The following is a 13,478-nucleotide window of genomic DNA, read 5'->3' on the forward strand; positions in this document are numbered from 1 at the left end:
CTAAGGGAAACATTATAATCATAGATTATAATGTCACTATTTCCAGAACCTGACTTCTCTTTCCCCCTTCCTTTTTCTCATTCCACCACCTTACCTGGTAGGCAGCCTGTCTCATGAATTGCTTGGCAGGCTGTTTCCAAATAGCAGGAACTGTGATGACCCATCTGACATCAGAATTTTCAAACTCAGAGCCCGCTTGATCACTCAGTTCCTAAAGCAAAAGGAAAACAGTAACATAAAATGAACAAAAGTCATCTCTCTAGAGTATTTTTCTTTTGACCACTACAATCGGAGATATTGTGCTATGAAGTCTCATGTTGTACTTATTTAACAATCTAGCCTGAACCTAACATTAATAACATCACCAAAGACTGATGTCAAAATTTATTTATTTTTGGTAAAATAAGAACATCTGGATGGTGAGACCTAACAATAAGGACAAAAGCAATCTAAAAAAACCGAGGTAGGAGATGATAATACATATCAGTCAGGCAATAAGTATGCGTATGGGACTCTCAGCAAGGTAAAAATTCACACCACTCATCAATATGCTAAGAAGGATTTCCTGTCAAAAAGGAGAAAGATGGGAGAGAAAAATAATCAAACAAAAGAAAAAAATAGACTTCTTTAGATTCCTTCACAGCATGACTCAGGTGCCATCTCCTATATCAAGCCTATTCCAATGCCTATTTTAATAACACTTTCTCCCTCTTGAAATGAACATGTATTGATTTGTATATTTGAATTTTCTTACTTCTGCAATAGAATGCAAGTTCCATCAGGACATCAGAAATATTTTGGTTTTTGTCCTTTTATACCCAGAGTTTACCATAGTGCCTTGAACATGTTTGTGCCATTGAATTGAACTTTAGGATAAAATTAAAATAATCAAGATGGTCTGGCAATCCATTTGTATGATTGACAGAGATCCAAAAGTATAATCATTTTAACAAAAATTCTCATGTTCGACAAGTCATGCTGATTGGTTTTATCAAAAGCTAAGGCTGTAATTGTTCTTGGACATGTTTTATTGCCATATATGTAGACAAATTTGTACAAATATTAACTTATCTCTTCAGTCAATTTTGTTTTCAGCTTCTAGTTGCTATAAAGTACATTTCAAATGATTAATAAACTGGCAAATATTTATTTTCCTGCCAAGTATCTCATATTACTCAATAATTTAAATAGATGTATTATGCTTGTTCTACCTTCCCACTGAATTAATTTACTTTTAATTCTTGGCATTTGCCAATCTTTCCCCCTTAAAAAAACACTTTGGAAATGTCTGCAGTAAGCCAATATTAAGCTGTCATTAAAGTTCTTCATTTTGTAAAATTTTTCCTTTTATAAAGCCTGCTCTGTGTTTGGAAATCAGGTGAAATATGTGACATGTTTTAGGAGTAGATCCAAGAAAACTGTTATTACCTTATGTTTTATATAAAACTAGTTAAACAGGAAGAGTTTATGGTTGTAAAGAAAAAAATGTCTTAAGCTTCAAGGAAAGTATTTAGAAATGCCCTTTGTTGGTGTTTTGTGATCATTCAAATATTACACAATTTGGGAAAAAAAATAATTGAACAATAATAAGGTTTATAATTAAATTACCAGTCATAATTTGGGCCACAATTTTCTACACAGAAAACGTGAATGCTTTCTTTCCTCTGTTTATTCTCTCTGGATATTGAAAATGCTGACTCAAACCTAAGCTGGTTATCATTCACTCACCCTTTGAGCTAATGAATACCTTAGTTTATAAATGTTCAGTCATGCCAAACATTAATCTGTCCTCTTGTTGGTTGACTAATTTCTCTCAACTTAAATTTCCTTAACATTAAAATGACAGAGTTATGTCTCTTTCTGTCAATTCCAACTTTAGGTTTCATTTTCCTGTGAATAATATGAATTTCCAGACAAACTAGGCTATTTCTTAAAATATGTCATAAACTTTCTTGTAATGTTGCTTCTGTCCAACATAATTTTACTTATCCTTCAAAGTTGAGTCCAAAGATCCGCAGTCTTCCATGATAAACCCAATTAGGAATGATAATATGAAATACTTTTTTGAATAACTATTATTTATTTATATGCTTTAACTCTTCTACTGGACCATAAGTTGCTTAAAGGTACCTCACAAATGTTTCTTGGATTAATGCAATATTTAAAGTGACCTCTCCATTATCTCCTGCCCTTCTCTCATTTCCTTCATTTCCAAGTAGCCAATCATTACAATTTTCTCCTTTAGGATGAATCATCAAAGAATCTGAAATGCATGCAACAATTACTTCCATTTGTCCTTATAAAGAAAAGAAGTAGGTGGAGGTAGTTACACTTCTCTTAGAATATTAGCAAAATGATTCACAATGGACAAATTCCTTAATCGTAACATAAGGAAAAAAATACCTAGAATTGATTAGAGCATTTCAGCATTCTAAATTGGCTTAATGTTCTTACAAAAGATGACATGGTTAATCTCAAGCACAGCTCTTTCTAATCTTTAACTTATTTCAGGCCATCATGTACTTTCCTGAAAATACAATGTGGTAGATTATACTAGCATTCAATCCTACCTTCAGTGCTTGTTCCTTAAAGTACTGTAGGGCATAAGCAAAGATTTCAAGTGCTTTGATTTTCTTCCCATTTGCTGCTGTCAATTCTGTCTCCATAGTGAGATTCTAGAAAAAGGCAAGAAAATTTTATTGAAAGAATGACATAAAGGAAATAGCTGCTTTTTGGGTCTTGCAAAATTTATTCTACATGATAAAAACCTCTGAATGTAAAAAAAAAAATTAAATGAGGGACTTCAGGATATATTTTCTTTTGCTTTCCCTTCTTCCTTCCACATCCTTGTATTGAGGGAATAGATAAATTATTTTTAAAAAGCTGGATATTCTTCAAATTGTGCCTTGGAAGTCTTTAGCAATTGTGCTTTTTGTCTGGTAGCTTTTGTTGATCTGGATGTGTCTGTTCTGATTATTTGTATGCCCATCTTTTGTAGATCAAAAGATATTTATAGAAGATTCATATTTCCAGTAGGGGTTGGATACTCTAACCTTTGAGACCCATGACCATTTTAAGATTCATAATTCCATAACATAGATCTATAGTGGAAGAGAAGGAAGAGGGGTCTGAAAAAGAACACCAAAGAAAGCAATAATTAAAAAAGAAATCTTGAAAGGTAGCAATAGTAACATTTTAACAACAATAAAAAGAAAAATACATATTATATAGTTATATGCTTTCCAGTTACAGTTTTAAAATGTAACTGTACATGTAATCTTCACACTTAATACAACTTGATTCAGCTCTTGGTAAAATCCCAGGGGGTGAGGGGTGGAGACTAGACAAAGAGAACAATAATCCCTAATAATGCAAATATGCTAGAGTATGCCTTCTGTGTGGACATGAGATTTCCACTCAAACTGAGTGACAAATTCAGGAACTGAAATAAAAAGGCAGTTATTTTAAGGCTTGAAGCTGTGTAATTTGTTGAGAGCCCAGGGGTAAAAGTAGCATCACTTTCCCTGCCAGAGCTCTAGAGCAACAGGAAGCATTATTAAGTCATAGGAAGCTTTGTTGGCATGTAAAAGGTTTTGTATCAAATGATGGGGGTGGACAATGGTCATTAAAAAATGATGGTGAAATTCCTTGGAGGATAGGAGAGGAGAGAAACAAAAGAAAGCAGAAATCCCACTTAACAAATGGACTTGTTAGTAGCTGATAAAATCAGTGGGGATTCATGATTGATTTGAGCTTTCTAATTAATGTTTGCCATTCATGTTTGAAAGAATTTCAATGACTGGCATCCCACATGGCCTGGAGTGTTACATATTACACTCCGAGGTACATTCAGCACCATACCATCACCTCCTACACTGAGCTGAAATAGTTTGTTTTCTGCACACTTCAGTCTTTGTGTTTTTAGAAGCACTACTGTCAACTTTGGTTGGGGTGGGAGGGAATGAGGTTGTGATGTCCTCTCATTGACTGAATTCCCTGAAATCAGATAATCTATTTTTTATGGACTCGAGGAAAAAGAGGAAGGGAATCTTTAAAATTAGCTGTTCTCTCTTTTAAAAATAAAGAAATTGAAATCCAGAATTATTCAAAGTCACACAGATAGTTAAGCAGTAGTTCTGAATTCAAATCGTGACTGATGCTTTCAAATGCCTTATGTAATCTCTTTCTAATATTCTCATCACCCTGATATATATACATGAAAATGCAAACAATATTATTTAATATCAAACATATTTGGGTATTCAAGAGTACTTGGAAGTCATCTGTCATAACTCATTACTGAACCCAGATGCTTGACATCAGCATTAACAATCCTGTGCTCACCATTCCCATTTCTGTTCAGATGATCAGACCATTGGCTCATCTTACTGAATTTTAGGACTTCTAACTTGCAATTTATTGTCCTATGGAATCCACTCAATTAGTTGTATAATCTATTGCCTGTCATCTTTTTTTTTTTTAACATGATCTACCCAACATCTCCCCTAATAAATTTCCTCTCTGGTATAGAACACATTTATTTGAAATTCAAGGGAATGAATATTAAATTGAGGTGAGTATTTTTTCTTCTGTGCTACTCTGTAAGAAAACCAGATTCATTATGGCTTGAGAAATACTATTTGAAAGAACCAGTAACTACCTCTTCTTTGGTTTCATTAAAAATTATTAATTCTAATGCATGAAAGAGCTATTATTACTTACACCAGTGGTATGGAGTTTCATTTTGAATTTTTCCAAGTAAAGCCATTGCTTGGCTTCAGTTGGGTCCAGATCATGGTAAAAATCTCTGGCTGCATAACCAAAGCTATGAAATTTCCTCTCTGGAGTCAATAAAATTGTAGTTGGTGTTTTCTGATTAGACACACCAGGATCTCCACCTTCCCATCGCCTAGGAAATAAAGGAAAACACATTTTAACCTTTTGGCTATCAAATTTAATACCACATTTTCCAAAAAAAAAAAGGGGATAATTTTTGTCAAATAAACTCTCATTACTATTGGCTTCTGTTATAGGCTAAGTTCATTTACTTTAGGTAAAAATTAAAATAAGTGGGAGTGGTTTCCAAAACATTTCATAATATACCTCTGATCTACAAGTCCCTGTTCTTTAAATGCAGGGACCATGCCTTATTACAGAACTAGAATGAACAATCCAACTCCCTTCCTGCCTTTTTTTTTAAAACAAATGGAGAAACAGAACACTATAGAAATGAAGTTAATTTCCCCAGAGTCACACATTTTACTATCTGTTTGACTTTACAGGAGCTGGCTCTAATAGCGGAACTAGACCTAAAATCCACAATTTCTCACTTCCAAGCTAATGTTCTCTTTACTACATAAGCTCTAGTCTATAAGTGCTAATAATATACATGCTAATGTGCTTTGGTACTTGCATCCCCACAAAAAGCCCAAAGTAACTGCTCAAAACATAATTATTAATGTCTGTAAAGCTATCAATTGTCTATTGTTAATCAACTGTCTCTAATGCTATCACCTCAAAGACTTAAACATATATCGAGTCAAGAAATTGGAGAAACTAAGAGCTAAAACAAAACAGTTGTGCCCTCAGGGAACTTCCATTCTGCCCATTTCCCAAGCAATATGCTTTTTGCTAGAAATAATGAAAAATAGCAAACTGAACTTAACAAAAATCCAACTGATTTAAGGAAATTCTTAGAGAATCAGGCCACCAATATTTATAAACAAATATTATTTAAACTCTGTATATTTTTCATCCCATAATTCCAGAGCCTTAGCATTAGAAGAGACATCAGAAATCATCTAATTCAACTCACACCTGAATAAAAATTTCTCTACACATTATGTAGAGAAATTTATTTTGTATTTAAAGAAAGGTATTTAGCACACTTCCTTTTTTTAAAATAACTTTTTATTGACAGAACCCATGCCAAGGTAATTTTTTACAACATTATTCCTTGCACTCACTTCTGTTCAGATTTTTCCCCTCCCTCCCTCCACCCCCTTCCCCAGATGGCAAGCAGTCCTATATATGTTAAATATATTGCAGTATATCCTAGATACAATACATGTGTGCAGAACTGAACAGTTCTCTTGTTAGCATACTTCCTAAAGAAGTACTAGTCTATCATTTTTGCTCAAAAACTTCTAAGTGAGGGGAACACAACTCCTTCTGAGGAAGTCTATATCACTACTTGACAGCTTAATTCTTGGGAAATTTTGAGCCTAAAATTGCCATTCTGTACTTCCTACTTTTTATTACTAAGTTCTGTTCTCTCAGGTCACACAAAACAAGTTTAATCCTTTTCCCACATACAGCTATAAAATACTTTACCATAAATATCATATTCCCTGCAAAACATCCCTTCTCTATGCTAAATATCCCCAGTTTCTTTGAACGATTCCTTCATAGACTGACAAACATTTGCTGAAATTGAACTGATCCTTTTAAAAATAATGAAAAATAGACATCACTCTTTGTAGCATATCCAAAGTCACAACTTATTAAAACAGCTTTCCATAAATGATTCAGACTAGAAATCTCTTTAGCTTTAGAGGTTGAAATGCTAATATGCTATTTAGCAAATGGTAGAACTGGTGTGGGAGTCTGGGTGCATTTAATTGAAGCATTGTACATCTGTGATGCAATGCAGTGCAGTATGGGAGACTGTTGCCTTATGCCATTCCCATAAATTTTTTGGCTCTCTGTATGAAAGTATATGCATTTCATCAAAGGAAACATAAGTAGGAAACAACACAAAGAAGATGCATGAGACTAGATTGTAAGAGCAAAACATGAGAAAAAGTAAACTGTTTGGATTATTATTGGTTTTGTTTCTTTTTTAAAGCAAGGTTCAGCTATAGATTGACAGCAATCTGTTCTCATTTCTTTATTTTTTCCCATCTACAATTCTTTCCCTCCCCTAATTTTCCTAAAGCATTTTGTCTGGCACTTTTCTTTGACCCATGACATCTTTGCTTTTATTTAACTTATCTCTGTGTGATAGGTATCCCCATGTAATCAACTAAGTTCTCTAAGATCAGGGACTATGTGATTTTTAGAGCTTAGCATTATCTACCTAGTGAATGCTTATTAATAAAATGTTTGCAAATCCTGTTGCTCTTCCTTTTCATGTTCTACATTAACAATTATTAATTATATTAACAAATGCAATTAACATTATTGCATTAACAAAATAACAAATTTTACATTAACAAATATCACATCCCATTCTCCAATCATTTTTACATCAACTGAATACTAGCTGCCCGAAGATGTCATTCTCACTTTTACCTTTAACATTCAATATGTTGATTACCAAAAATATTTCTTGTTGAAATAAAATTCAGTTATAGACTTATCTCCAAGGTGAATAGATCTAGAAAAATAACACTGCGGAGCCAAAAATGGCCAAGAACATGCTTTAGACTTTTTCTTCTTAAAGCAATTTATGTTATTTCCCTCTCAGTGTCCTGTCCTCTGTTTTAGTGTATACTGTGAAAATACTTTGTTTTAGAACAAGTACCACCTGGAAAATTAAAAATATTTATCCCAACTTTAATAGAAATTAACTTAAGTAGAACTCCCTCTCTACATAGTTTCTAGTTTTCCATCCATGTTGTAAACATGTAAGTGGTAAAACTAATATAACATTTATTTAGCTAACTTCTTAGCAATATAGCATCACTTGTTATAACCTAGATTCTCCTTGAAAATAGGATTTTCACTTTTCTGGGCAAATTATATTAACTAACATTTATTTGATTCTTTAAAGTGCAAGGTAGTTTGTGTGCATTATCTCATTTGAGCTTCACAATGGCTTGAAAATACTGTGAAGAAAGTAAGAAAACAATATTAAGTACTTGTCTCCATTTTATAGAAACTGAAACCCAGAGAGGTTTTAACTTGCACAAAATTATAGATCTAGTAAGTATCTGATATGGATTTTGAACCCAGGTCTTCCTCTCTCCAAATCTAATATTTCATTCAAAATTCACCTTGGAAAGTGCTATTTTGTAATCTAGATGATATATGCCATCCTACTAAATTACATTTACTATTATACGGAAAAAGAATATTAGTCAACATCAGAACAATCTAGAATTTGAGAAAATATCCGTTTCATTAACATATCTCTAAAATTTCATTTAGGAAGACATAGCTAAGTTGAAAAGCAGTGTGACATAGTACATAGAGATCTATCTTTAGAGCAAGGAAGACTAGGTTTCAACATTTGCTTCAGATACATACTGGCTGCCTATAACCAGCACTTTATATCATCATCACCATCATCAACAGCAGGATCACCACTAGCATTTATATAATGTTATATATGTGTGTTTATGTATATGTTGGTATGTATACCTATAGCTATGTCTGTATCTTTTATATTTAAAAGGCTTAGCACAGTGTCTGGCATATAGTAAATAATTAATAAATGCTTGTTTCTTTCTTCCCTTCATACTAAATCATCTTTACTCTTTTTTCTCCTCTCATACAGCAGATTCTGTTTTCAATAATGACAAAATAGGCTGAGGAGGAGATGAGAGGACAATGATAGTTATATACTTTAGTTTAACAAAGTTAAAATGAGAACACATTTCACTGATTATAGACGTTTTCTTTAGATTTAAGCCCAAGGCCAGTTCACTGCTTCTATTACTTCTGTGGATTTATTTAATAGCCCAACCCATTTCCCAACTGGCCACCATATGCTGTCTTTTGTATGTGCTCAGGGCCATTAGAAGTGCCTTTTCAATTACTCTAAGTGACTTGTCATTATCCAGTCACTTTAGAAAGGTGTGACGAGACGGCACCCAAGTTCATACCTCATGACATGAATGCATTCTGGCTCCTTTGTGAAGCTGTAAGCATAGCCACTGGATGTAGTGCCAAAATCAATAGCAACGACCACAAGAAATGACTGCTCTTCAGAGACGTTTGCATCTGAGTCATTCTGGAAAGAAAGAGAGGGAGAGACCACTTGGCTGAGGAATGCTCCTTGCTACATGCTCTGCATTTCTTAAGGGTCCATTCTCTGCTAGGAAGGCTGCTCTGGGAACACTACAAGGAAAGATCAGGATGGGTCAGCAAAATCTAACTCCCATTAAGTATTCTTACTAGCCCCACACCAGGGGTAGTGACCTGGTCTAATGGATCTTCAGTGTGAGTCAAGTATAAAGCTTAAGAAGGGCCACCCAAAGAAAAATAAATGAGGTTATTTTGCCAGAGTTAATTAGGAGAACTGGCTTTCTGGCTTGCTCCAATTAAAAGCTCCACTTGAGTATGGCTAATTATCAAAATGCTTGAAACAAAGATTAATTTCCAAATAATTTTAAATTTCTTTTTCTATGCACATTTTAATTTGTACATTCATATCCCCTTTTACCTGCTAAATCTTATTTAATTCCACAGAAGACAGAATCCAATATATTGAAAATATTAATATCTTGCATCTATCCAGTACTTTATAATTCCTAGTATGAATGTATATTCATATGTATATGTATATATACATGCATATATCTATATACATAGATACACATGTATTGTGAGTATACTGTGTAATATACATTTGTATATACATATCAGATATGTACATTCATTTGTATATATATATATATATATATATATACACATTCATATATAATATACACATATATGGAAATATATATATATATACATGGATATATTTGTCATATAAGGCGTGTGCATTATATACATATGTGTATATATGTATGCAAAACATATGTGTGTATACATACACATTTATACTATACATATATTGTGTCTATATAAATGCATGTGTATATATGCATATTATATATACATTATATACATACATATATAATTGTATATTTGTATATTGTATTTGTATACATTGTATTGTATTGTATATTGTATAATTGTGTATTGTATAAATTGTATAAATGTATATAATTATATATATATATACATACATACATATATAATTGTGTGTGTATTAGGTACATTAATGACAGACTACTGACAGGAACAATATATAGCATGTGTCTATATATCACATACATATACATATGGGTGTAATAAACATGTGCACATATGTATATATGCACACACACACACACACACACACACATGGATACATGCTATTTATTGCTCCTGTCAAGTGAACTGGCATTTTTGTCTCTATTTGACAAATCAGGATGCCAAGGCATGAACTGAGTTGTTAAGACATTGCATTAATAATGCCAAGATTGAACGTCATTGTTTCCCATCATCATCCAAAGCATTTAAGGACAAGTATAGTGGAAAGAGGAAATTACTGAAAAGGTCAAAATAAATTCTTGTCCAAGTTCTTCCACTAACTAACTATGCAACCCTGTTCAAAATGTTTTCACTTTTTTGCCACTCAGTTTCTTTTTTTATAAATTTAGGAAATTAGACCAGATGTTCCTTGAAGTCCCTCCCAGTTTTGTTCCTAGCATTAAAAAAATTTATCCTTTTCTCAGGTTCTTAATAACATGATCATTCCTTTTTTACATCCCTCATATGTCTACAAAACCTTCAAAAAAGGGATTATTGAAAAGATTTTGCTTGCCTATTACAGCACAAAGTCAATGGAGAATTCAGAAAAAACATAATTTGCTGTCACTCTCATTGAAAATAGATCACTGAATCTAATGTACCACCAATATATTTTGACCATGATACAATCTCTCTCTACTATTTCCCCCCAAAACATGCAATTAACTGCAACTGACAGTCACAACTAAAAAAGATGGAACCTTAATTGGCTATCCGGCTAAGTACTTTTTGTCAATTGTCCAGGGATACTGTTGAATGTAGGGCAGGGGTATTAACAGGACTTTGTAATTTAACTGGTCCAATTTTGTTCATATATTTCACCTGGGTTCAAGAAGACCTGGATTCAAGCCCTGTTACTAAAACACACTGTTAAACTCCTTGACTCCAGGAAGACCATTTAACTTCTCAGTGATTTGGGCAGCTACCAAAGACTATAAATTTTAAAGAAGTTGCCAATTTGCATTGGTAGAGGGAATTTCTTCACTTGGGAGTGCCCTCTACCAATGAAATTATAGGTCCAGTGCCTATCTCAATCCTTGTTGGCCAAATAAATGTGTGCAGGAAAAGCAAAACTCTTCTCTGAGGGCTTTAGGTCTATGGAAATTATGATTTTTTTTTTAAATCAGGCAGCAAGGATCAGAGACATTCTAAACACCTAAAAGATCTAGAATGTTCATATGCACAAATTATTTGCAATACACCACATACTATCCTCCCTCCAAAAAAATAAAGTAAAAGGGTTAGGCGCTAATAGTTAGAATTAGAAAGTTATAGTATTTTACATTTTTGAAAGATCCTAGAGTTCAGTTAGTCCAATCCTTTCATCTTAGAAATAAAGAAATGAAATCATAGAGAAGTGAAAGATATAGAAAATCATTTAATGAGAAAGAGGGCATTTCTTACCACAATATGGGAAGGAGATAGTGGTGTTATTCCTGTTTCTCCCAAACTTCTTGCAGGAGATGAGTATGTTGATGTAGGGGCTGTCTCTGAAAAAGAAAATTTAGCATTTTTAGAAATGGCATTTATTAATCCATAGTGGATTTTTTAATCCAAGTGAAGAATTTTACATTTATCTCTAACTTAATTATTCCATCTTGATAGCTTGATCAACATGATATTAATAAAAGCCCATAATATTTTTTCTTCTATGATGTTATATTTGATATTTAAAACAAACAAAACTCAGCATCCTTTCCCTTAAAATAGCCACCAATTTTCTTACAAACATATGCTCTATTTTTTTTTTATTTTGTCATTGTTGATGCAGAATGTGTGCCAAGAACCTTCTAATTCCACCTCAATATTCACTGAAGAGAGGAAGTTAGTTGTGAACAGTAATTCTTAGAGTAACTCTCTCCCATAGGGTCTTCCCTAGTCCTTCTTTATAGTCTTGAATTAGCCCAGAAAGGTAATTTGACCCCAAATGGTTAACTCCACCTCCCTCATACATATTTTCTAATGGTTTTCTGAGATTCAAAAACCCACAGCAGACAGACCCAGCAGGAAGGAAGTATACTTATGCTAATAGTTTAAAATTAGAGTTTGGAAGTTCCCAGGGACACAGGGCCATAACAAAAGATACAAGATCAAACAACACTACTTTCAATAGTTAAGGCAGCAGCTACTCTCATTTTGACAATTACACAGTAGCAAGTTGCAATTATTCTGCCATTGGTGTTTACTCTAAAACTTTCCCAGAACTCAATTCTTTTTGGTTTTTCTAGGCTCCACACACAAGGAGAATACACATTTCCATGAACAGGGCTGTTTGGGGTTAGATCCTGCTGGGAAGTTCAAAAAGTGTCATTTGTGTCCAAGGAAAGAATACTTTGACACCACATAATACTGAGAATGCCCTGGAAGCAAAAGATTAGGCTGCAATGGGGGAAGGGGGAGAGGCAAAAAACAACAACAACAACAAAAACTCCTTTCTTTTTGCTACTGGCTGCTTTGGGATGGAGTAAGGAGGGAGGACTAGTACATGGTCTCTAAGATGGGAGAAAGCAGGCAATTTGCCAAAACACAAATTAACAAAATACTTCTTGATAAATAAAACAAAAGTGTTTGAATCACTACAGAAACCCCACATCTGCCTCTAGCAATTCATCCAAATTAATCAGATTTCCAAATGGATTGGAGAATTTTACTGCCTCTTTTTAAAATGATCCTTTTCTTTAAATTAAGCCTGGAGGGTTCAACAACTTTTCCTGCAGAGAAGATGAGGAAATGAATGATAAAACAGAGATTGTGAAAAGCATTGATAAGCAGATAATGAATCATAAAGAAGGAATTGTGCTATCTCAAATGGGACATGTTATATCATTATCACTTTACATGTTTATAGCTTCTTGCCTAATGTAAAGGCTTAGTTTAGGGCAGAGTACAGGATCAGATAATGAATGATAGATAAAATTTAACTTCTAGGGAGAGAAGACATTCCCAAATTCTAATCTTAGTGACTAACATTGCCTTCATTTTAAGAAGCCAACTGCACAAAGAGGCTGATCTAGTGTTCCACTAAAAAAAAAAAAAAAAAAAAAAATTTTCTCATTGTATCCTGCACCTAAGCTCTCAAAGAGCAAAAAATCAATAAGAAAATGGCAAGGTGAAAAATGTGTCGCTGTCCAAGGTAGCCAACCAGATGGTCCTTATATCTGCTGGAGATGAGAGTGAGCACGGCCAGGAAAACTCAATTCCTAGGAAGAAAGATGCCATCCAAATACTCAGTGTATCTCAGCCCACCTGCTGCAAGGAAGGATGGAGGCCATTTGTCCAGATTTGAACAGAAGAATCTAAGAGGAAAGTAGGTAACTAATTGCCCAGAAAATTAGGGATTGGCAATTAACAAACAAGCCATTATCAGGCTTCACGCCATCCACCTTACTGTCTGCTTCTAATTATCTTTTCAC

At 33.7% G+C, this 13,478-nt stretch overlaps 1 protein-coding gene across 1 annotated transcript in view; it reads right to left on the minus strand.

The window, feature by feature from the left end:
* Window positions 1-13,478, minus strand: part of HSPA12A (heat shock protein family A (Hsp70) member 12A) — a 97,527-nt gene that overhangs the window by 28,106 nt on the left and 55,943 nt on the right. The window contains 5 exon segments of the mRNA XM_051981505.1: window positions 95-211; window positions 2,571-2,675; window positions 4,723-4,909; window positions 8,829-8,956; window positions 11,470-11,555. Of these exon segments, the coding sequence (XP_051837465.1) occupies window positions 95-211; window positions 2,571-2,675; window positions 4,723-4,909; window positions 8,829-8,956; window positions 11,470-11,555 (623 nt within the window).

Source organism: Antechinus flavipes, chromosome 2 (genome assembly GCF_016432865.1).
Source record: "Antechinus flavipes isolate AdamAnt ecotype Samford, QLD, Australia chromosome 2, AdamAnt_v2, whole genome shotgun sequence".
NCBI lineage: Eukaryota > Metazoa > Chordata > Mammalia > Dasyuromorphia > Dasyuridae > Antechinus > Antechinus flavipes.